The sequence below is a fragment of the Nipponia nippon genome, unplaced genomic scaffold (assembly GCF_047370975.1).
Source record: "Nipponia nippon isolate SJK-2023a ecotype South Korea unplaced genomic scaffold, ASM4737097v1 scaffold_1, whole genome shotgun sequence".
Lineage (NCBI taxonomy): Eukaryota > Metazoa > Chordata > Aves > Pelecaniformes > Threskiornithidae > Nipponia > Nipponia nippon.
The window spans coordinates 21,795,524-21,819,360 of record NW_028262290.1 but is presented as its reverse complement, the minus strand read 5'-3'; the positions used below and the strand labels follow the sequence as shown (position 1 = coordinate 21,819,360).

Here is a 23,837-nt window from a genome sequence, read left to right as displayed (position 1 = left end):
TATGCATGAAATCAAATTAACACATTTGTGCACCAGTATGTATTTGATTAACTACTCAAGATAAGGTTCAAGATCCACAGTCATCTCATATTTTCATGTCTTTATTGTTCTTTTTTATATAGTGCATTGCATCTTTGACCAGAAGTTTTTGTCCTACACCCAACTGCTGCTTACTTCCTTGACACAGGGCAACACATGCTTTTGCATAAGTTCATATATTTCATGGCAAAAGGCAATTACAAAAGCATCATGAGAAGTGACAATATTGACTTTTAGGCATTAACTGATTGATAATCTTCAGTTTAGCTGAACAATCTTTGCAAAAGTAATTGAAAAAAAATTTTGTATTATTTATTTTTAAATCAACAGTTTGGTGTTAACTAGTTATGTGTAGTTCTTTTCCATATTTCTAGGTTTAAGTACTGCAGTCATAGGAGTGTCAGGTGGTCATTTGTAAAACAGCATTAAGCTGTGTAGCAAGATGTAAATTATCCTTCAGGTAAGGGCAGGATTAAATAACCATTTCTTTTAATATAAAATTACACATGCAATAGACAGAAACATCGAGGGAAAGCCTTACTGCTGTGCAGACATCAGTCAGAATTCTCTACTAAAGGGAAGCTGAGCAACAGAGTGACAAGATTTATTCCAAATCCCTGTAACAGAAGAACATCTACTACAAAGATGATACAGGAAATATATCTAAAATTTCAAACAGTGAAAGTGAATGTTCATGTGAAATGAGAAAGTGTTGTATACTCGAATACTACAATGGCATAATTAATTTCTTTAATTAAGGAAAGAATAAAAATGACTAACAGATGAAACTATAGTGAAATAGTGGCTTATTTAAATGTGTTTATGATACAAAAGCAGGAAATAAGCACATAAAATTTCACTGCAAAACCAGATAAAGCACAGAATTTGTTTACAGTACTCAATGTTGTTCTTTTATGTAGCACCATTTTTATTTTAGACCAACTGTGATGTAGTTTTATTTAGAAAACTAAGACAAGAACTAGAGAATTAATTTTGCGATGGAATTGTTTTATGTAGGTTTTAGATTTTTATTTTTACGTTTTACAACAACCAATATCTACCATTTTATGCTTAGAAAATTATTTCTTGGGTATAAAACAATGGGTACAGTGCTGCCAAAAGTCTGCACTATATACTTAAAACCTGTTGTCCAACACTATTTTTGTGCCACGCACTCATTCTTACACTGTCCTTTCCTCCTCACAGAGGGACTTCAAATGACATGTAGCTGCATGATACTTTTGAAAAACAGGTCTTTATTCATCTCTTGGTGAATAAAACACAGCCACAAAGTTTCCAAATCTACATTCACTGTACAGAGCCTAAACCCAAAGTTCATCAGTACTTGAGTGAACAACAGTGCATACCTTTATTCCTATAATATTGATAAAAGACTTAAAAATCTCCAAAGAAAAGTATTCTACTACTTTTACATTCTTTAGCATTGTAACATTATTCCCTTCACCAGAAAACTGACTATTAAAATATGTACTCTAAAAATCGAAGTTTACTACATAAATAAATGCTTTGAATTTGAAGAATATAAATGGATCTGTTATGACCTGATCATTAAACTTGTCTGCCAGAACATAAAATATCCTTTACTCCTGATAATTTTATGGTGCTAACTTGGGATTTGTCTACATTAGTATTTTATTTCGGATATGGAGCTTCTGAATCTCCTGATCTGTTCCACTTCATCTGTTTTGGTTCACGCTATGCTGTGGCCTTGGAACCATCAAACTGGACTCCTTTTAGATGACACTAATCTGGAAGACCTGCTCCTACTGGTAATTGGTACTCTGTCCTCTGGACCACGCTAGAGTCAGTCCAAAGAAAAACCAGAAATGTATACGGCGCAAACATTACATCTTCAGCCTAACTTGTTTTACTCCACAAATCCACTCCTGGCAGGCTGTGGGATGTGCCAATGAAGAGACACCCCCAGCTGTCCAACAGCAGAAGCGTGCTCTCTGCTCACCACAGTCCCAGTGCTGCCAGGGAGGCTCCACCTCAACTTCAGGCGCAAGTCTCAGAGTCTCCTCAGTCATTTAGTGTGAGCAGTGCAAGTTCTCTTTCTGGATTCATTAAGCACTGCATACATTATTCACTAATATTACACCAATTGTGAATGCTGTTGCAATGCACTAAAGAAAATTTACAAAATTCTATATAAACCATAATGAGATGCCAGCATAATGCAAATTTGACATAGATGCTGCCAGCCAGATGATGCTGGAGTACCCAAACACAGCTCTTAGCACCACTAGGATACATCAAGTAAACATTTGGAAGATGCTGCAGTCTACAATGTGAGCTCTTGCATTCCTGCTCTATAGGTGTGGCTTCTCAGCCACTTTCCATTCTTCCTTCTCCCTTCTATAGGAAGGGACAGCTCTTCTTTACTGCCTATCAAACATACAAAGCAACCAGCAGTTCTGTACTTGGCTGTGTTTAATGCAGCACAAACCTTTTCTCTGGGTGTACGGGCAAGAGAGACTCTCACAAGAGAGAAAAGAGGAAACACTTTCAAAAGACATCTTTGCACGCCAAATTAGCAAGATAACCCAAGGTTCCTTTACCCGTAGTTGCAAAAGAGAAGCTAGAGTAGTAACTATAGCAACTCTGACTCAATGCTGCAGGTGGGAAAAAAACCCCAAACATCTGGTCACACCTGTAAATCCCACAAGACAATTTTTAATTGAGTCTATTGTCATTAAAATATAAAATTTTAAATTAATAACTAAACTAACTTGACTTAAGAGAAGGATTTTTGTGCGAAAGTTTCAGCAAAAAAACAGTTAAAGATTCTCAGTTGTAGTCTGAAAAGGTGGGGACAGAAAAGAAGGACTTTTTTTTTTTTCTTCTCACTCAAAAATTCCACAAACTATTTATAGACAGCTCTAATATACTTGGCAGCAAGCAGTGGAAATTGGAAATCTAGCAGAGACACTGGCTCAGCTTCACCAAGATTCCTGATTTTAAGCACATAGTAGTTCTATTCATGTCAAACCCTACACTTCTGCCCAGCCAAGTAAAAAGGAAGTTACTTGACTGACCATTGCCTGCAAGTTGTACGTGTCTCAGGTGGTAATCTAGTGCAGCATTTCAGTTTAGAAAGCAGAAGAAAGATTACTAAAACCAATTAAACAGTTCAAACAGGGAATACAGTCTTCTAAATTACAGCTAAATCTCAAGTAACTTTAAAAAAAAGATAATGAAATCAGAGGAAAAGGGAGTAGACCAGAAACTGGGGGGGGGCGGGGGGGAGGAAGAGGGGCAAGAGAGACTATACTGCCTACCCATCCTTAAATGAACTCTCCTCCTATACAAGGCTTAGGTGCCCATTCTTAACTGATTAGATCCTATCATGAATTCAAACCTAACAATTTGCCCTCCTGTTTGAAAACATTCCACTGCCATATTACTTACAAACCTAGAAAAAGCCAGTTTCTAGCTATTTTCAACAGCTATGTTTAAAATAATAAAACTCAATTATTTTAACAAAGGACTGTTCAGAGCCTTTGTACATGTTCAACTGCAGTAACTATTCTTTTCTTCTGAAATTCCATTTCAGATACTAAAACTATTGCACATTTGAGAAGTGCCAGACTAGGGGAAAATTTCGATGTGTGGGCTGCACAGTCCTTATATGGTAGGGAGAAGAGCATTTCAGATTTGATTCATACTCTTCACATGCTTCATACTTTCATCTACTACAGTTTCTTCAAATCGCTGTTGCAGTAAAAAAACTCGTTTTGTTTTTACTCCATGCAGGTTTAGATTGATTTCCCATGTTAATTCCTTGTAACTACAGGAACAAGTAGCAGTAGGCAACAGTCTACATACAGCTGGCATACTGTATTTAAAAAAAAACAACAACAAACAAACAAACAAGAAAAAACAAACATCTACAGTCACCCAGAAGATTTCAGGCCTCTATCAGAAGTTAGATGGTAAAGCAGGACTTCAGATCAGACTTCATTCTTAATACTGCTGTTTATCCTGTTTTCTTCAAATCATTTGATTTCATTTCATCTTGAAAAAGTGCTAACAGAAGAAACGAAATTGTTATTCATAAACTAATAACTGCAGCCATCATAAATCTATTATAAGCTTGCAGAAATGAAAATATTATCTGCTATTACCCCACGAATCCCTACCAGGAATCCTCAAAACATCCAAGCTTCTAGTTCCAGATGACAGCATGACTCAGATTTACAACTGATTTTTTTCCAAAAAAGACTTAAGTAGTGTAGGAGTACTTGAGATTGGGGGGTGGGGGAGAATCACGAGGGTTTTTGAAAAGAAGGAAAACACTGCTCCACTGCTGCATCTTTATTATGGAGCCTACATCTCATGTGACCAACAACTCAAAACAGAAGAGAAAATCACTAGTCATGTTAGAAAGGAAAAAAAGAAAAAAAAAAAAAATCATCGCCTAAGATACATCCAGAGAATAATGGTTTCAAAATCCAGAAAGCTCACTGGATTCATATAATAAAATTACAGAATCTATTTATTTTAAGTCTTTATTCAACAGATGTTACAATTCAGGCAGAAATCAAGGAGGAAATTTCATACTTCTGACCAGAGCACAAGTATGGGATTGAGAAAGCTAACCGTAATTTCCAGATTTGCTGGATTCTTTCTGGAACATTGGCTTGAGCAAACCAGGGAATACTGGAGTAAAGAGTATATACCCGCTGAGCTTCAACTCTGCCTTCATGAAGGTAACAACAATAAATTAAAATTAACTGCAAAGCATCCCAGCTGCATTCACCGTAATGACATAACTGAACTGAATGCAAGCCGTTTACTGGAAAGGGTGATGAAGCAGCAGTGTATTTACATACACATTTTGCACATACATCAAATATAAAAATCATAAAAGCACAGCATGTTTATTGCATCTAGGAAAAATATCCTCATTTGAAAGATAAAACTGTGTTTTCTTTCCTTCTCACTACTTATTACGAGAAATAAAACTTTGATTTTGACAACCTTTTATACTCTTTAATGTGTTTTGGTTTCTTTCTGATAGAATTAAAAAGCACTGCAGAGTTCCCAAGAAAGCTTGTTTTCTTCAGTTTACAAAAAGAGTTCACAGAAACCACAGACCTTGCAACTACTTGTGCAGACTTGTTTATGCAAAATCTGGCAACTGGAGTTTTTAGACCCCTAGCACCTATTCAGACTGAAACTGCACTTACACAAAATGTCATGCAGTCTGCCCAGCTATCTTCCAATAATACAGAACAGAGTCTCTGTCCCTTATTGATGCTTCACTGAACTAATTAAAGTGTAGAAGTAACATTGCACAGCGCAACTCAGCATGCCAACATTCATACAGACTGCAACAACACAGTATAAAGCACAGCCAAAGGAGGGAAGAACTCCTAAGGCAATGCACTTCTTGCCTGTGCCTTCAACATCTGTAAAACAAAGCTTTTTGTTAATCTCAAGCAAACACCCACGTGCAAAATTCATTTCATTATTTACGATGAATAATTTGATCTGCTCTAGTTATAGCAGACAGAAGTGGAGATGTCACTGAATTTTGAAGGAACCACAACATGTAGATGCTTCCGTTCTCACTATTAAAAAGACATTCAATACCACCTAGCTCTTTCTCTACTGTTGTTTGTTAGCTTCAAAATCTCTATCACTACGATAACAAAGGCTATTAATTAGCTACACTAATTTCTAGAGTTGCCTAAGCTATGCTGTTTATTAAATATCCTCGGGAGTTAGGAAGAATAAGAGATGAACTTGCTATAACTTGCCAGTCATAACATACTGCATTCCTCAAAATGCACCATGAATTGTTTCTATTCAAAATAGACAGACATTAATAGAAGACAGATTGCCTGCAAGATATGAAATTGATTTTACTCAGATTGATAACTTCTTTAATTAAGAATCAGATCTTAAAATAGCCAAGACATGCTCCTGGTACGAACATATGTGCACACATGCTTGCGTGAGTATGCTCAGCACCCATGTAAGATTTGTGTGCATGGCAGCCTTGCTACTTTTACATTCTTTTATTCAAACGAATTAGTTTCATCAAAGCAAACAAATGATAAAAGAAATTTCCAGTAAAATTTATAATCCAGTAAAACTTATTTTCTCTCCGGTGTTTTATGCAAGACCTGTGTACACTTCAAGAAAACTCTGCTACAACTACTGCATTGATTCAAGTCATTGATTCTAAAATGGGAACTTCAGGAAGCCCCATGGATATTTTTAAAAAGTCTAGAAGTATTCTATATATATTTGTATAATTAAAAAAACAATAGAAAAACAGGTGTAAATCTCTAAGATCCAAACTAGTATTTCTTTCCCTCTCTTCGGAAAGCAGATTTTTTCTTTTTTTTCCCTTCCGTGTTATCTGCTATTAATCATAGAATCGTTAAGGTTGGAAAAGACCCTTAAGATCATCAAGTCCAACCGTTAACCTATCACTGCCAACTCCACCACTAAACCATGTCCTCGAGCACCACGTCTACCCATCTTTTAAATACCTCCAGGGATGGGGACTCAACCACTTCCTTGGGCAGCCTGTTCCAGTGCCTGACTGCCCTTTTGGTGAAGAAGTTTTTCCTAATACCCAACCTAAACTTCCCCTGGCGCAGCTTGAGGCTGTTTCCTCTCATCCTATCCCTTGTTACTAGGGAGAAGAGACTGACCCCCACCTCGCTACAACCTCCTTGCAGGTAGTTGTAGACAGCGATAAGGTCTCCCCTCAGCCTCCTCTTCTCCAGACTAAACAACCCCAGCTCCCTCAGCTGCTCCTCATAAGACTTGTGCTCCAGACCCTTCACCAACTTCATTGCCCTTCTTTGGACACGCTCCAGCACCTCCATGTCCTTCTGGTAGTGGGAGGTCCAAAACTGAACACAGTACTCAAGGTGCAGCCTCACCAGTGCCGAGTACAGGGGCACTATCACCTCCCTGGTCCTGCTGGCCACACTATTCCTGATACAAGCCAGGATGCCATTGGCCCTCTTGGCCACCTGAGCACACTGCTGGCTCATGGTCAGGCGTCTGCCAACCAACACCCCCAGGTCCTTTTCCGCCAGGCAGCTCTCCAGCCACTCCTCCCCAAGCCCGTAGCCTTGCATGGGGTTGTTGTGACCCAAGTGCAGGACCGGGCACTGAGCCTTGTTGAACCTCATACAGTTGGCCCCAGCCCACCAATCCAGCCTGTCCAGGTCCCTCTGCAGGGCCTTCCTACCCTCCAGCAGATCGACACTTCCACCCAACTTGGGGTCACCTGCAAACTTACTGAGGGTGCACTTGATCCCCTCATCCAGGTCATCAGCAAAGATATTGAACAGGACCAGCCCCAGTACTGAGCCCTGGGGAACACCACTTGTGACCGGCCACCAACTGGACTTGACTCTATTCACCACCACTCTCTGGGCTCGGCCGTCCAGCCAGATTTTAAGCCAGCGTAGAGTGCACTTATCCAAGCCACGAGCAGCCAGCTTCTCCAGGAGAATGCTGTGGGAGACAGTGTCAAAGGCCTTACTAAAGTCCAAATAGACAACATCCACAGCCTTCTCCTCATCCACTAAGTGGGTCACCTTATAATAGAAGGAGGCCAGGTTAGTGAAGCAGGACCCCCCTTTCATAAACCCATGCTGGCTGAGCCTGATCCCCCGGTATCCTGTGATTCTTGTCCTGCAAGAAGGATGCTGATGCTGTACCTTGCACATTAGTATAAGTACACCCGTAAAAGAGTTTGAACACCTTATATTTCAGACACTATGCAGTGTCTTAAATATAAATTTGCAAAAAGTTTAAGTCTTCTTTATTTGGCTCATGATACGTATAACAGTAACATACTCCTGCATTTTTTCATAACCGTACAAATAAGCATTTATCATGATTATAGCTTTATTGTGTCAGGAACTGTACAAACAAGAAAACAACTCTTGCTCCACAGAGCTCACTGCTTTATAAAAACTGTATATGTTACATTTTTTCAGGTAAAGGAAAGGACAATAAAAAAGCACAATACATAAAACAATTGGAAATCCCAGTTCACCAGGTGCCAAAACATAATCACATGGCAGTGCTTTATAGGAACCACAGCGGAGTCAAGAGGGTTTGAAGAAAGCAAATGTGATGGCTTTGTGCTTCCCATGGACAGATCTACACAGGTGGCGGGAAGCACAAAGGGAAGAATGGATAAACAAGTAACGTTAAGAAGTGATAAAGCTATCAGTACTGAAGAACCCCTGCAGATCAACAGCACAGTAAAACCAAGTGAAACAGAACTTTGACTGACAGCTATCCTGTGCTAACACTCCTCATTGTGCCTCACCTTCCCTCTCCCCCCCAAATCACTCAGAACAAAGTTCAAAATTCTGAATACCAAAGGTAAAGGCTTGTCCCTTTCCCAAAGTGGAAACGTTGGGAAGCATTTGGGAAAGCCTGAATTACATGAATTGTGCTGGAGGTAGCTACAGAGACAGGAAAGCTTATGTGAAAACAGTTGTAAAACAGTAATTGCAATACAAAGACTGCCACCTTTATATGCAATGAAAGGAAGTGCACATCTGACAGCCAAAGTACTTCTTTTCACATTGCATAGTACTGCAGGGTACTGGAGACTCTTGCCATGGGGATTCCCAGTAGTTAGAAAAGATAAACACAATCTTCTGCTATCAGGAACTAGAAACAAGCGTGTTGGATAGCACTATGACTCCAAAATTGCAAAATGAAGCAAAGAAATCTGTGGAGTTGAATAAGCATTTGACTTGACAGCCAGTTTAGGCAGCTGCAATTCAGCAGGGTACAGCACTCTTTCGAGACAGCCATAGCGTAAGTAACATTAGTCAAAGAGGGCATAACAAAGTTTGTTTCAAAAGACTTAAGTATATCATTTCCCTCCTGTCAAACTACATCCCTGAGACACACAAATTACCACTGGAAAACTTTAAATGTGTTAAAGTAGACACACAGCTAATTTACTATATGGATTCTGGTTTTGGCTTTTTGCAAGGGGGGTATTTGTTACAGAAATTAAAAGATCACAATGACTTGTAGATGCCATAGTGTACAATAAAGGTTGTTTGTATGACCCTAAGTGCACTTTCTGTGCCTACTCTGAATAGAGCCAGTCAGAAAGTCTCACATTGTACAGGTCACAAAATCCCAAGTTATATCACATTACAGTAGCTCTAAGCATGCAAGAGAAGTCCTGCATCCTTCAGTTTTATCTCACTCTTTTTCATAAAATGGAATTTGAACTACATCCTGCTTTCCCTCTCAAACATGCACAGATACTCCCACCCTGACCCTCTCTCCGCCACATACATGTACCCCAGTGCAGCTCAATCATCATTTCAATTGGAGGACTTTGCAAGAAATCGGAAATGTCTACAAAATTCATGATACACACTTTATTTGTTTATCTCAGGGTCAAATAACCCCAAATTTGGTGTCTCATTGCACTCTGAGCCTTCATGTTTTAGACGTAAGTTCATAGCTATTCAAGAGAGCAAATAGATTACCAAGGAGTTAGTCAAAATAGGCATATTTACAGAGGCATGAATTGGCCCATTCGTTTCTACCTAGTGTTACCATCTTAATGAAAAAGCCCTATGGAGATGAATGACAAAGAAATAAGGTGCCTCCTTTCACCAAAACACGGCCATACTTGGGACTGTACTATCCCTCTGAGCTTCAATGCCGATTTCCAATACTCCTGTCCTCAGGCTTACCCACATGCCAGTCCCGCTGGCAGAACTAGGAAAGGGGGGTCACACACAGGCGTGCTCCCCCGCCCCTCCAGGTCCTGGGACGGTCACCAAGAAAACACAGAGTGCCTCACACCGCAGTGCGCTGAAAAACCTTACCAAACCACCAGCTCCCCCCGTGGAGGGAAAAGCAGGTAGCCATGGGTGAGTGTGTATACAAACACTCACACACACAGATGCTCTCTCTAGGACAGAGTTCCCATTGCAAAAGCAGAAACAGGAAGAGAGGCTTAAACATAATGAGGAACAAACACCTTGGAGAAGAGAATGTGATCTAACAGGTATTTCCAAAATCCTTATCACCATTTACCCTGGCATTCACATTCATAATTACCTTCCAGTGTGCTATCCCTACACCTAGTACACCTTATCTCCACTTTTGCCTTGACACAAGCTCTTCCAGCTCTTCTTCTCATCTATTCCTTTCTTGACCAAAAAACATTCTCACTACACATTCATATGCGCCATTAACTTCCTTCCTGAGTTTTAACAGCTCACTTCTTTTTTCTGCACTCCAGTTTCCTAAAAAACCTTATTAAATATATGGGATACTATACCAAAACGTGTTCTGACTCTTCCCCTGAGGAAATCCCTGCCAAGAACCGTTCGGATAAACACCAGATGACTGAAGGTCAAGTTACATAATTACTGCCCACCCCTTTGTCCACCCAGTTCACAACCCGATACTCCAAAAGCCACTTCAGCTGTTTACTTTGTGCATATTCACTGTTATCTGGCCATCTGAATATCAACTGGAGCCTAGTTTCCTGTGGATCACACAGCATAAGAACAGTTGTGCACATCTGTACATTCCCAGCTTCCAAATACTTTGGACTATTTCTACAACATTTGGGACAAGAGTAACAGTCCCAAAAATCCAGTTAATAGAGATTTCATGAAAAAATTATACATTTCTACTTGTGTTCCAACATAAAGGCTTCATTGTAAAATTTCTTGTTACTAAATGTAAGAGATTCCACATAGAATACAATAATCCATGAGAAAAATTGTTCTACCTGTCTGCTTCCAACAAAAGATAACTGGTCTGCTAAGTGGCAGCAGCAGATCATCACTAAACCTTGTAAAGCAGTCTGCATCCATTCACATAAGAAACAATAGACGGAATATACCATGTGCACTGTGGTTCTTATGAGAAGAGGACTGGCATTTTAGGGATGAAAGAAATAAACTGGTAGTTTGTAAAAACAGACAAGGAGAGGAGTGGAGTTTTAAATGAAATACAACAGACACGCTGCTCTCAAGTAGCCTATTTCCAGTTCCACAAGGAAAACTCAGCAACCGCTTCTTTCCCAAAAGAGTGCTGTTTGCATTTAAATGCTTTAGGAGCACTCCTCATCCTTTATCTCCCCCCTGAGGGACAGACTAGTCTGCCTACACCGGGAATTGAGACATCTCGGAAGAGCAGTTTGGATCAGTAAGTCATGTTTCTGTTGCTTCCCATCCCTTTAACAAGTCTGCCTTTTCCCACCCTGACTCTGCCCTAAGTTAAAGCAAACCAATACTCCCCACTTCACATACACACACAAAACCAGCATAGGACCACAAACGCGGAGTAACAAACTCTATTCATGCACAACCATTGAATATGCATTTCTGTTCTGTGCTTCAGCTTCTACCCTGGCAAACAGCAATATTTTACAGGAATACGGTCAGTGGGAGGGGTTATTAGTCTATCTTAATACTCAAACCTCAGATAATAAAGACCTTTTAGTAAACTATACAAATAATATTTTAAAAGATAAATATTAATTGAAGGTTTGTTTCCAAGCACGTCACATCAGTAAAGCACAGTAAATTTAGATGTTAGTTAGGTTTATAGTATTCTTTTGGTATAAGCCTATTTTTAAGAAGAAATCTCAGTACCAGCAAGTCGCCACTTGACACACAAGTGTTCTTTTACAAAAAGACGCCACATATGAAGTAACAGCCAACTAGGGAAGGAAACTCAAACAGCAGCTATTTGTTGGGACACTCAGATTCAAGCAGCGTATGAATGAAACAAAATGATTTTCTGAAGAAAGGGATGAAAAATGCTTTGGAAAAATAGCTACGTGAAGAAGATACTAGTATTTTATGTTAATACCATTTACCAAACTTGACAGGCAGTTGTATTCTTTTGGATGTAGCTCCTTTTCATTTTGCATGAAAAGAATTGTTACATATGTGCATTGATGAAAGCAGATTACATCCCTTACAATTCCTTACTGGCAACTCTGCCTAATGAATAACAACAAGCCACTTTTTTAAGGGCATTGGTTTTGCTGTGTGCTTGCTATTCAAAAAAGGAAGAGGATATCACTACAAGAGGTACAGTTCTGGGAAAGAAGTATAAAGGAAGTCTGGAGTATTTCATGGTATCCGAGTTTTCCATTCCTCATCTTTTATTGATAGTATATACATATACTACTTTCTAAAATTAGGAAGTACTTTCAAGTTGATATAGATTGCAAAGCTGAAGAGCAAGGCTTATTTGTAATAAAGTAAATACTATGAAGACAGAATCCTTGCAAATTCTTACACTGTTTATACTTCACCATGGAATGTTAGCCACTTGACTATTTACTTGATTTTCCTTTATGGATCGTCTGCAGAAGTACTCAGAGGCTCGGCACTGATATTACAAGACAACTTTTACATGGATTCAGTCATTACCAGAGTTGGGGCACCAAGACACCATGATTTCTCACGAGATCTGTGTATTCACTCTTGAAGTACTTTAGCCGGTTCAGTCCCCAAGAAGGTAACTGTTAGGCTTGCTGCGGCTAAAAGCGATGGTACAGATGGCACTCCTGTCAGCATTTGTCCTTTCAAAGCAAAACAACTGTGTAAGTTCGTAACGTGGACCACCTACAACAGAGATAAATGGCCCACAATAATCCTGGGTGGGTAAAACTTTCAAACGTAGCTTTTTATAAAGATAATTTTGAATTAATAAATATGCCACTGAAAATTCCCAAAGTCTAAAGTTAATTTCATTGCTTATAATTACCAAAGCGCAGGTAACAATTTTACTACATTTTTAAAAGCAGTTCATTCTGATTTGACTTTGATCTTACCGATGCCAGCAGTAAAATTTAAACTGATCACAAAGCAGCACAGCAAAGTCAAGGCTGAGCATGGATTAAAATTCCACACCCTCCGCCTTCCAAATATGTGTATACATATTCAAAGCAACCACAGGACTTAATAGTACTGACACAAAATCATATGCACAGTGGAAAACCAAAGATTTACCTTGATTTTGTTAACTTCCGCTGACACAAAATTATGGATGAAGTCAATGACTAACTTCACTAAGGAAGAGCTAAGGCAATGGTCAGCAAAACTAACATGAGACACCCTTAAGTACAGAGCAACTTTGTCTTGGCTTAGGAAACAAAGTTGTGGATTAATGACAGAAGTTCTTACCCTGCCCTACACAAATACGCAAACCCTATCTCTTGAGAAGTTTAACTGAACAATACAGTACTTGGTAATATTTTTTTTTTAAATAATCATGACCGTGCTACAACAGGGAGTGCTTCACTCTATGCTGCTACAAAAAGGTTCTAAGGCTCAAATAGCTATGGGTTTCCTTTTTAAGGAATGTAGCTTGAAGAGGAAAATGGGTAAATTAGGCTTCAATGCACTAATTCAGCTGTAAAATAAAGGGTAAAAAATTACATATACAGGCAGACATTCCACTCTATTAAAAGCCAACCCGCTAACAAAATTCAGCACTTGCTCCTACACCCTTTTTAACGGGAGGCACTGAATATTAAAATAGCAAAAAATGTGACATAGCATGGTGACAAGTATAAGATCAATGTCAGACATAATGCCTACATGTTCGAATTTCTATTTATCTGCTTTATATAATGAAGTATATCGCTCATTTAAGTACACGTCCTTCCAGTTTAATAGCAGATTTCCAGATATAGGGAGAAAAGTAGACCCAGAACAATGGAACCCCATAAACTACAAAACACAAACTCTTACTACATGTCTAAATAAATTAAAATATATTCAGACAGTTCAAAAAATACATCAAAGTACACAGTATTTCAGTACAGGCATGAAGGAGTTGCTTAATAAGAATCTGATGCCATAATCCTTACGTTCATAGCAATAATTTATAAACTATGTTCAACGACTCACAAATTTAAAGCTAGTTCATACCTCCTTCCCATCAGAGTAACTCATCTCCCTTGAAAAAAATCTACTGTTTGATGTGATCATTTTACTCGAATAACACACACATGCCTGAGAAACTGTGCATGCTTATTTCAAATTAGGTGCTTTGAGCACTTTATTGGCTCCCAAATGTACAGTATGGTCAGCGAGCAGGATCTCAGATTAAAAATTTAAATTCAGCTTTACTTTGGCCATTAATCATTTCTGAAAGCTATTGCATTTTATGCCAAATTCCTTCATGTCCAATGCTCCAAATGGCTATCTAGAGTTCAGATCCACCTCCTTTGTAAAGCCACAAACTAGGGACAGTTCCAGAAAACTGGTGAAAGAGATTCAAACATAGGGTTACTCACTTGATTCCCACATACATCTTCCTGGCCTCCGCGCTTTTAATTAACATTTTAAGACAGATGTACAGCTCAATATTTCATGATACTCATTCCAAAAAGTCACTATCAAGTACTACCAGAACTTTCTGTTAGTTAGGAGTGTGGAAGGGGGTCTCTTAACTCCCCAGCCATGACCTTAACTTTTTACTCTGGGCAGATCTGACTTGCAAGAGAGTCATCCCTGGGAGATGTCATTGCGTAGACAGTTTGCAGCACTGCTGCTCCTCCTAACCTGCACATTTAGAACACAGGATCTCTTATTCCAGGAGAACTCCTCATGGACCCCAAAGGCACCACACACAAGCTCTGTGGTTCCAACAGACAGTGGGGAAAGCAGACTGTGTTCCTCACCAAGGCAAGAGGATAAAGGTATAGTCCTTTTCCCAAGCCTTATTCATCTACAGTGTAAAGGCAAAAGGGCTGTACAGGCAGTACTGCCCCAGATTTCCACAATGGACGAAGAAAAACAGAAAGCTGTTATTGTGGACTTAACAAGAGAGTAGTAACACTATCATTTAGCTTTGGTATATTGGATTGCCATTTACATTAGAACTGTGATACCACTGAAGCTTTGTTACAGTGTGCACAGATAACAGACACAACAGATAAACTTGAAATCAGGGACTGGAGCGAGACAAGCTAGACAACAACTAGGCAACAGGCACTGGAAACAGCGTTAGCTGGATCAGCAGCAACAGGGAGGTCAGTAGTAACTGGACTCTAGAAACATACAGCTCCCAGGCACGTCCAGCAGTAAAGCTGCTAAAGAGCGCACAACTGCCAAATGCCTGCATCAGCCAGAAAGAGGAACACGCAGCAGGGTCAGAAGAAAGGATGTTTCAAAACATTGACGAAAGCAATACACTGAGTTACAAAATGCTCAAAAATATCTGTTTGTTCATCCACTTATTTTCTAAAGCACAGGTAAACCACAAGAATCTATATTTCCGTAACATCCCCCTGCCTGAGAGCACCCAGAAGGCCTGAGCACGAGACCTCATGCAATTGCTCAGCTCCTCCTGCACTCAAACCCCTTTTCTTGCCTGCTGATAACTCATAAGAGTAACTTCTTAGACCAATTAGATGCTCACTCAGTCACTGTAACACCCCTTAAAATAAAAGGGCCGGTTCCCTTCCTCCCTTCCACTTGTACAGCCTCTTAAACCACAGCTGCTCTCCCAGGCAGCTTGGCTTCCTCTGCCACACTGAAGAACTGTTCTGCCACCTTTAGCCGTGAATGTGCCTTCCCAAGAAGTCCCAATCTTTCCCTCCCTTGCCATCCCAGCTTCTCCAGTCTTCTCTAACCACAGACACTAGCTGAACTTTAGCCATGTAACTGGTTGCTCTTTCAGTACCTTTAGATAGGAAACATGAACAACGGAAGGTGCTCTGAGGAGGGAAGCCATTTCTGCTCACTACACAACTACCGAATCCATCCCAGACAGTACTTCCAGCTGCGGGTCGCTGTGATCAAGAGACACGTGACTGATGATTTTATCATTCATTTTTCTGACAAACACCAATAGGCATCTCTTTCAGAATATTTAAGCTGATGTTTACATCTTGGAAAGGAGAAATGTTCTGATTCCATACTTTTAAAAGATTATCAACTGTGGAAAAAAAAAAATGTGATACACACTCTCACAAGTCCAGTTACAAATATTTCCATATGGTTTAGATACGCATTTTGGGTTAAATCCCTATGCTCTCCCTCTGAGCACTTCTTTAGAAGAGAGCAAATGGAAAAGTGTAATTGCTTAGTAGTATGAAGAGCAGACTGAAGTAAATACAAGAATATTACAAATAAAACAGCACATTAATTAGGATTCTGGAATTATTCTTTCTTGGGAAAGGACTCCATTCAGCTCTATGTGCAGGAAAAAAGGAGGGGAGGGTTAAAGTCTCCACTTAAAACTATGCGATAAGAGGAACACATATATGTGGATTTGTTTACTGCATGCGACATATTCATTTCTGTCTCAGTCCCAGTTACTACAATATTCCTAACTGAAGCTTTTACTTTCTTTTACTCGAGATACTCAAAATACAATTTCATAGAAGGAAACCACCCTATAAAGGTATACTAATTCATTGGATTCACTTTGTAAAGTGTAGAAAAAAGAGGCACTAACCAAAGCCTTATGAAAATTCACACACAGCTAAAATCTAGAAGCCAGAGCACATGAATGTAAGTGTATGCCTTCCCTCTACAACACGCATCAACAAGACTTCCATTTTCTGTTCTAAAGTGCTCACCTTCAATTACTAAAAAGTTCTTTCTAAAGGAGCAGTTCCTTAAATGAGTAAGATCACTAGATTTTTAAGAGACATCACTGTCTAGAACAAACTTACTACTAGTAACACTGTATAAATTAGAGGAAAAACAAAACTTTTTTTTTTTTTTATGAAAGGACTATTCTCATAATCTGTACTTTCAGAGGGATCTATCTATGTCTCCCAATAGGTTCATAGAAAGCTGGAGTAATAAAACCAATTTACAGGAGCCTCTAAGCAGAGTCATTTTTTCCTAACTTTTAAACACAAGCAACTTCATTATAGACCTCCACCACATGCCAAAGTGTACTCACACTGCTTGTTAGAGGACCACTCTACTGTTTTTTGGCTGCAACTGACTTAAGAAGTCTGCTCTGGTTACCCAGAGTCAGTCCCGGGGGCTTCCACTTAGCAGGGGAAACATCTCAGAGGTTAAGGGAAGGGCAGTCATGAATTACAGACACACAATCAGATGGGTGAAACATGCAGTTCACTTCCTAATACATACTTCCAAGTGTACTTTCCACTTACAGAGAAACACAACTAGTTCACTTTCATAGCTTTGCTGAGAGCTTATAGTTACCAATATGAGTGAGCAAGTTCGGCACTCTTGCACATCAAAAAATTCCACAACCAACTAAAGGTATCTGGGAAAGTACAAGTCACAAGAAGCTTAAATGAAAAGAGAGACCATCTTATGACAACTCAAGCTACTAAAATAAATGGTTTCGTGTGACTTTTTTTTTCCATTTCAAACTATGCTCTACTTGTAAGCTTTCTTAAATTTTGGGAGGCTCTTATTCTTGCTTGCTAACTTACTTTTGATCCAGTAACAAATAAGTCAGGGGTAAAAAAAGAGACACTAAACTTTTTTTTTTCCTGACTAGTTCCAGAAGGTTGTTCCTCACAAAACAGATGAGAAAGTTATACAGGCGTTCCCTCATAACCTAAAATTCAGAGTGTCAAATAGAAGAGCGGCAAAAAAAAAAAATCTAGCAGATAGCTACTAAATATGCTTGCCTTGCTACAAAGACATCAACACATTAACAATGTAGCAAAAGTTATAGTATATCCAAATTTAAAGCATCTGTTCAGAGAAACAAGTCAGAACCACAACTTAGAATAGTGCTTTTGACAGATCAGTGCAAATACTTCCAATTATGCTAAATTTAGTGGTTTAAACTTAGATACTCACAAGAATCAATACTACATACTTCGATGCTACTGTAAACCTTTATGTAATAAAGCATTAGTAAAGTAACAACTGCAGCAAAAAAATCAAGTGTAGAAAACAAACAAACAAAAAAGGTATTCAGAACAACACGGTTCTTCAGAGTATGGTATCATATAGCCTGCTATAAACCACTCGGAGCATTTATTTCTACTGAGGGGATACACACAGGAACTTGGATCTACAACCAACTTCCATAGTATCAAATGCATTGGTACCCAGTGTTTTCTTACAACCATGTAAACTAAGTAGGCTGAATCTTGCTGACCAACTGACACCTCAGTAATAATCAGTACTGCAAAATGTTACAGCTAGTAATTCTGAAGCACATACAAGCCAAAAAAATCCCAGGTTGTTGACAAATCACATTCTTTCAATTAATGCCTAACTAGATATCTCAGCTGTTCCAGTATTTAACATCATCATTAACTATCTGGGACAATATAAAGAGAACATTAAAACTGGAAAATGCAGAGACACCTAGGAAAACAAAACCACACTATTTCTACAGTACAAACAGTACCCATTAATTTTTAAAAAACTGTGAGGAAATTAGTGAATTATACTTAACAAGTATGAAAATGATGTCTACAGCTTGGGAAACTGAGACGTACTGTAAAACATAAATGACATGTGGAAGGATGTACCTAACATAACAAAGATACTAAGTTTAAAAATTTGAGATCTGTTAATGAGCCACAAAAGACTGATCATAATTGCAAGTTTGAGCCAGGACAAATATGAAACAATATATTTAGGGCTTAGTTGAAAATAATACTTGTACAGTTTACATCTATTTGATATTAAAATAGGAGTGACTAAAGCAAAGGAGTCAGATTCACCTGCAAGGCCCTTCCAACACTAAGCCAGCAGAGCTGCTCTTCTCCTAGCAATGACAGAAACAGCCAAAAAAGCCATGCTAATTATATGTTTTGCTCTGATGACAGGAATGGAGTCAGGTGGCTTCTGTCCTGATTCCAGTTACAAGTACCTCTCCGCTCTTCCTCTGGCTGACGACGTTCTCATTTAGTGCATAACAACAATCACACCAACTACCTTAGGTTAAATTTTCAAACTCTTTTTGCTACGAGGCTGTCTAGGATGTGGGTTTTTCCTTCTCCCCTCAAATGAACACTGCTTTAAATATTGTCTACATGACCTCATAGATACCTTGACTACAGACCTAACTGTGACTCTGAACAGCCAGTTGAATATGTACGGACTTGCACAACTTGACATATTATCAACTTATTAGACAATATAAATTTCTATGGCATTAAAATTAGGACATTTTCACTTCAAGGACTACAAAACCATTCTAATAAATTAAATGCAGCAGTTTTGCCAGTAATATGATTTACAGCTTAGCAAAATATATCTGTTCAGTGTATCACAAAAGTATCACCAAAGAGTGACATTCAAGAATTTAAGGTACAATAATTTATTAAGCCAAAGCATTCCTTTAGGACAGTCTGTTCTGGCTTTACAATTCAACTTATTTAGAAAATTAAATACACTGGCTGGCAGACTTTATTTGCTTACCTGATTCAGGCCATTCTTTCAAACAAGGTGAACAGACCTGAAGGATTATTTATTCTTCCTCATACCATCATTAACAAACTGACATGTAAGTAAAATCTGGGTCCTGACCAGTGAACTTTTACGACAATTTTACCTGCCTTATCTTAAAAACAAATGAACAATGAATTATATATATAGTTTCACTGTAATCTCAAGCAACATTTGTACCACAGAAACCTGGAATAGTTCTAACCCAAAACTAAGTGGTTTAAAGCTTATGTAAGTGTCATATCTTTCTTTAATGGGCCAGAATAATTGTCAATAGCATTGCAGTCTCAGTAGCAACATACAACATTGTTTCAACTGCAATTTTTGGGAATAATCATTTTCTGACCTCTGTTAATGTTTCTCAGTCATTGGTGCTTCAAGAAGTACTCACTAAAGCCAAACCCATCCTGGAGATAAGGAGAATTAAGACTGATCTCTATCTGTCCCCACTTCTACCTTTGAACCATTTTAGTCTTGCTGTTCTATTACTATAAATATTTCTCTCTGATACTCATTACATCTGGTAAAGTCAGAAGCAGGGAAACTTACCTACTCTACTGCATTGACTACTCCCAACTGTACAGAACACTGTAAAAATTCCCCGTGGTCCTCTGTTCAGTGGGACAGAAATTCAAACTAATGTATCGGGGTGACAAGTATAGTTAAGACTATAAAAAATTCATCTTTCCAGAGATCTGAAGAAGCCAAGTACCCACACTTTCAGACTCCATTCCAAAGGCAGGCATGTCCCAGCTTTTGCACTGTGGCACCTCAGAGACTTTTCATAACTCAGCCTCTGTTCTGGAATACCAATCCCTCCCAAACTGGTCCTGAAAATGCTGCATCACAGTACCAGTAAGATATAAACCATTATCTTGCCAAGGGTTAAATAAAAATCAAACAAAATGGTAACATTAGGAATTCAGTTCTCCAGTCTAAGCTTGCATTTTAACAAGAAAACAAATAAAATTCATTTGATTTCCAGTCAACCAATCATCAAACTTTGGTTTGAAAAACACAGCCCTCAAGAACAGGACCAATTTCTCAAATGACATTTTTCCCCTAAAGAAACTACTTTGCACCACATACGGTTCTGTTTTGAACTCAGATAACTGTGAAGGCCTTTGAGATATGCAGAAATGTCTTCATATTTGTCCCAGTAAAAGCCATGCCAGGATTATATAGAGACACATACAATCAGTCATTTCTTGGATATAAAACTCTCAAACCAACAGGAAGGCCAGACATATTAAAAACAAATACCATTGCCCAACACCCCTCCAAGCTATAATTCTCGTTAGTCGGTGCTATTCCAATATTTCACTCATCAGTATTCCTCCTTCTCAAATTTTTATAATTATAGTCATCATCAGAAGGAAGGTTTCAAAAATTCACTAACTACAGGGAAACAGAGAAACATTCTCTGGAGAGCTCAATGCCCACATATCAACCTTGGCGAATTTAGTATTTTAATTAGTGGAAAATTCTAGATATTATAGCTGTGCAACTGCGTAATGGAAGTCAACGGAAGTGATGCACTACTGCTTTTCCAAGTGTGTATTTACCTTGAGTACTGCCTACTGTATTCAAAGCCTTAACACGCAGTAACATAATGATATCCACAAGGCTCTGCTCAGGATCAACATCACAGTCCAGAGCTCTGCTGTGAGCAGTGCCTTGATGAAATTCATGCCAGTATTAAATTAGTTTAGAAGAGCTAAAAGCAGTTGTACAGGAGGTAAAATGCTTTAATAGGGAATAGCTCCCACTCCCACTTCCTTCTCCCAAAAGAAACAAACAGGAGAAATCAAAATGACAGCTCGAGATAGGGCTACGCTACACAGCGAATGCTTGCTTTCGTTTTGGATGCTCTTGCCTGGGGAGGAGAAATTTCCTTTCCTTCCAGCAGTGAAACTGGTCAGAACTTCAGACATTTGTAACAAAAACTGCTAAGAGAAACTAATCCCTCATGAGGATGAGGCAGCACACTGATCGAAATCAGAAGCAGCTTTTCCTTCCCAGCAGTGGTGATAACGGATGGCGATGTGTTTCTCAGCACGGTAAAAGAAACTTATGGGCCTTCATTCTTGGTTGAACTTTGGAAAGCCTTGATTAAAGGTCTACGAAAAATGTTATTCGGCAAGAATTTTATTTGGTTGTTTTTTCTCTAACTAAAGATTGTACTTGTGGTTTAAACTGTTGTAGTGGAAATGCTGACAATACTGCCTAAGTTACAGCATCACAATCCGAATCTATCTACTGAATTCAGGCTGCTGAGGTATATCACGACAATTATAATTTTTACTTTTTATTTCAGTTATGTCATGAGTGTAATAAACAAATACAGAGTTTGTTAAAAACCTTTGCACAGAAGTTAAATTTCTCAAGTACATTAAGTATTCAAACATATGGACAGCTTAATATATCCAGACTTCAGATTTTTCCTACCAGTTCCTGCTCTACCATAAACCAACTCTTTTCCAGTTGTGCTTTCACTTTAGCTTTTGACATATCAATTTTTTAGCAGCCTATATAGGCATTAAAACTCTTTTCCCTGACTTTGTGTGCATTTAAAAGATCAGTCAGTACCTTGCTTAGTTCATGCAAGTAGGCCCCCTCAAAAATTAACTTATACCAGTGTAACTATTCAGCACAGGTGCTGGCATAACTGTAGTTCTGTTTGAAGAAGCCTACCTTACTCCTACTCATGTAAATATAAAACGTTCTTCCAAATTTTCGTGGTACATCTACACTTAAAGAGTTTGCACTGATCTTTGCAGCACAGGCATGGGCTGAACAAAGCCCTTTGCGCAGACAAACCCGAAATATTTCATATGCTCAATCACACGTTTAAAGCCAAGGCACCCACTGAAGAAACTGCTAAATCAGGGCCCCTGTTGCTGTCCTCCTCAGAGCAAGGCACATGCCCAGCTCCGTGCCAAAGGTTGCTTCCCGCGTCAGGGGCCCACGGACACAACCTACGCTCGAGTTTGTAAAACAAACGCAACTCCATGAGAAAACATGCGACAACTCTCATTGTCACGTATCTGCGTTTTGATCTATCGTGTATTACTGGGCCACTGACATGCTGTAAAAACCAATATAAGTGCATTCCCCAACACATTTACACAAGTACTTTTCGTTAGCAGTTCTGTTTAAAGGCGGGTTTATAACCATAAACGAAATGCCATTCGGGTATAGACTGAAAGCAGGCTGAGAGGAGGCAAAGGTCCCTGGAAGGGCTTCGAGGCCTGTGCTGATGTGTCAGGAACCCCTCGCACAGCGCCGGCCCCCCCGGCCCCCTCCTCCTGCCCCAGACGCCCGGCCGCATCCCTCCCAGCCCGGCCGGACGTGGGACATCTCCCAGGCATCCCCATTACCCACGGACAGCGATTATTCGTGACTCAGAGGATCTGGGGCTGGTTTGTTTGCGCGGCCCCACGCCAACTCCGGAGTTCCCGGCAACGTACATCTGCGAGAGAGAAAGCCGAGGGCAGCTGGGCCAAATCCCAGCCTCAGTTTTAAGGACTTCCCTGAGGAGATTTCCGCCCACCCCCACCGACACGACAAAAGCCGGAGCGAGTGCTGGAGCAGCCGAGCTCGGCAGGAGGACGGGGCTGGGGGCGGGGAAGGCGAAGTACGGGGACACCGGCAGGGCCGCCGCGGCGGTCCCGGGAGGCGCCGGGGCCCGGGGCGGGCCGAGCCGAGGGACCCCGCCGCCGGCCGGGGCCGCCGCGCCGCCGGAGGCCGGCCGGGAGAAAGGCAGCTTTGTTCCCCCTCCCCCGCGGCGGGCGGCCGCCTCCCGGCCCGGGAGACGGAGGCGGAGGGCTGGCGTCACTCCCCCGGTACCTACCGCAGCAGGAGACGACGAGGAGCAGGAGCTGCGCTGACCTCCAAGCCGGGGAGCCTTCTGCGCTCCCCCAAGGGGCCATAACACCAGCCCGCAGGGAGGCGACGAGAAGCCGGACCTGCCACCGCCGCGCCCCCGACACGGAGCCGGAGCCGCCGCCGCAAGAGGGGCCGGCCGCGCCTCGCCCCCTCGCCCACCGGAGCTGCCGCCTCGGGGAGCGCTAGCGGCCCGCACACCCGCGCCTCGCCCGCCCGCCCGCCCGCGGAGCCATGAGCCACCGCCGCCGGCCTCGGCCTCCTTCCCCTCGCGCCGCGCCGCTTCCTCCTCCCCGGCTGGGCTCCGCCGCGGCTGCGCACTGGCGGCCCGAGCGCATGGAGGCGCTCCCGGCAGCCGCGGGCCGGGCGGGCGAGCGGGGCGGAGCAGCGGCCCCCAGACGGCGGGGGCGGGCCCGGGCCGACACGCTCCGGCGCCGCGCCGCCCCGCCGCCGCCTCCCTCTCCTCCTCCTCCGTCGCCGCCG

At 40.7% G+C, this 23,837-nt stretch overlaps 1 protein-coding gene across 2 annotated transcripts in view; it reads right to left on the bottom strand.

Moving 5' to 3' along the window:
• LRP12 (LDL receptor related protein 12) overlaps positions 1 to 23,613 on the bottom strand; it is a 51,920-nt gene extending 28,307 nt beyond the window's left edge. The window contains exons 1-2 of one of the 2 annotated variants that reach the window (XM_087747685.1): positions 23,323 to 23,613; positions 22,854 to 22,941 (exon numbers count right to left, since the gene is read on the bottom strand). In XM_087747685.1, coding sequence (XP_087603811.1) covers positions 22,854 to 22,941 — 88 coding nt within the window. In that variant the 5' untranslated portion in view covers positions 23,323 to 23,613. The remainder of the gene's footprint in view (positions 1 to 22,853; positions 22,942 to 23,322) is intronic. The other variant, XM_087747691.1, reaches the window with a different exon arrangement.
• Between the last annotated feature and the right edge of the window lie 224 nt (positions 23,614 to 23,837).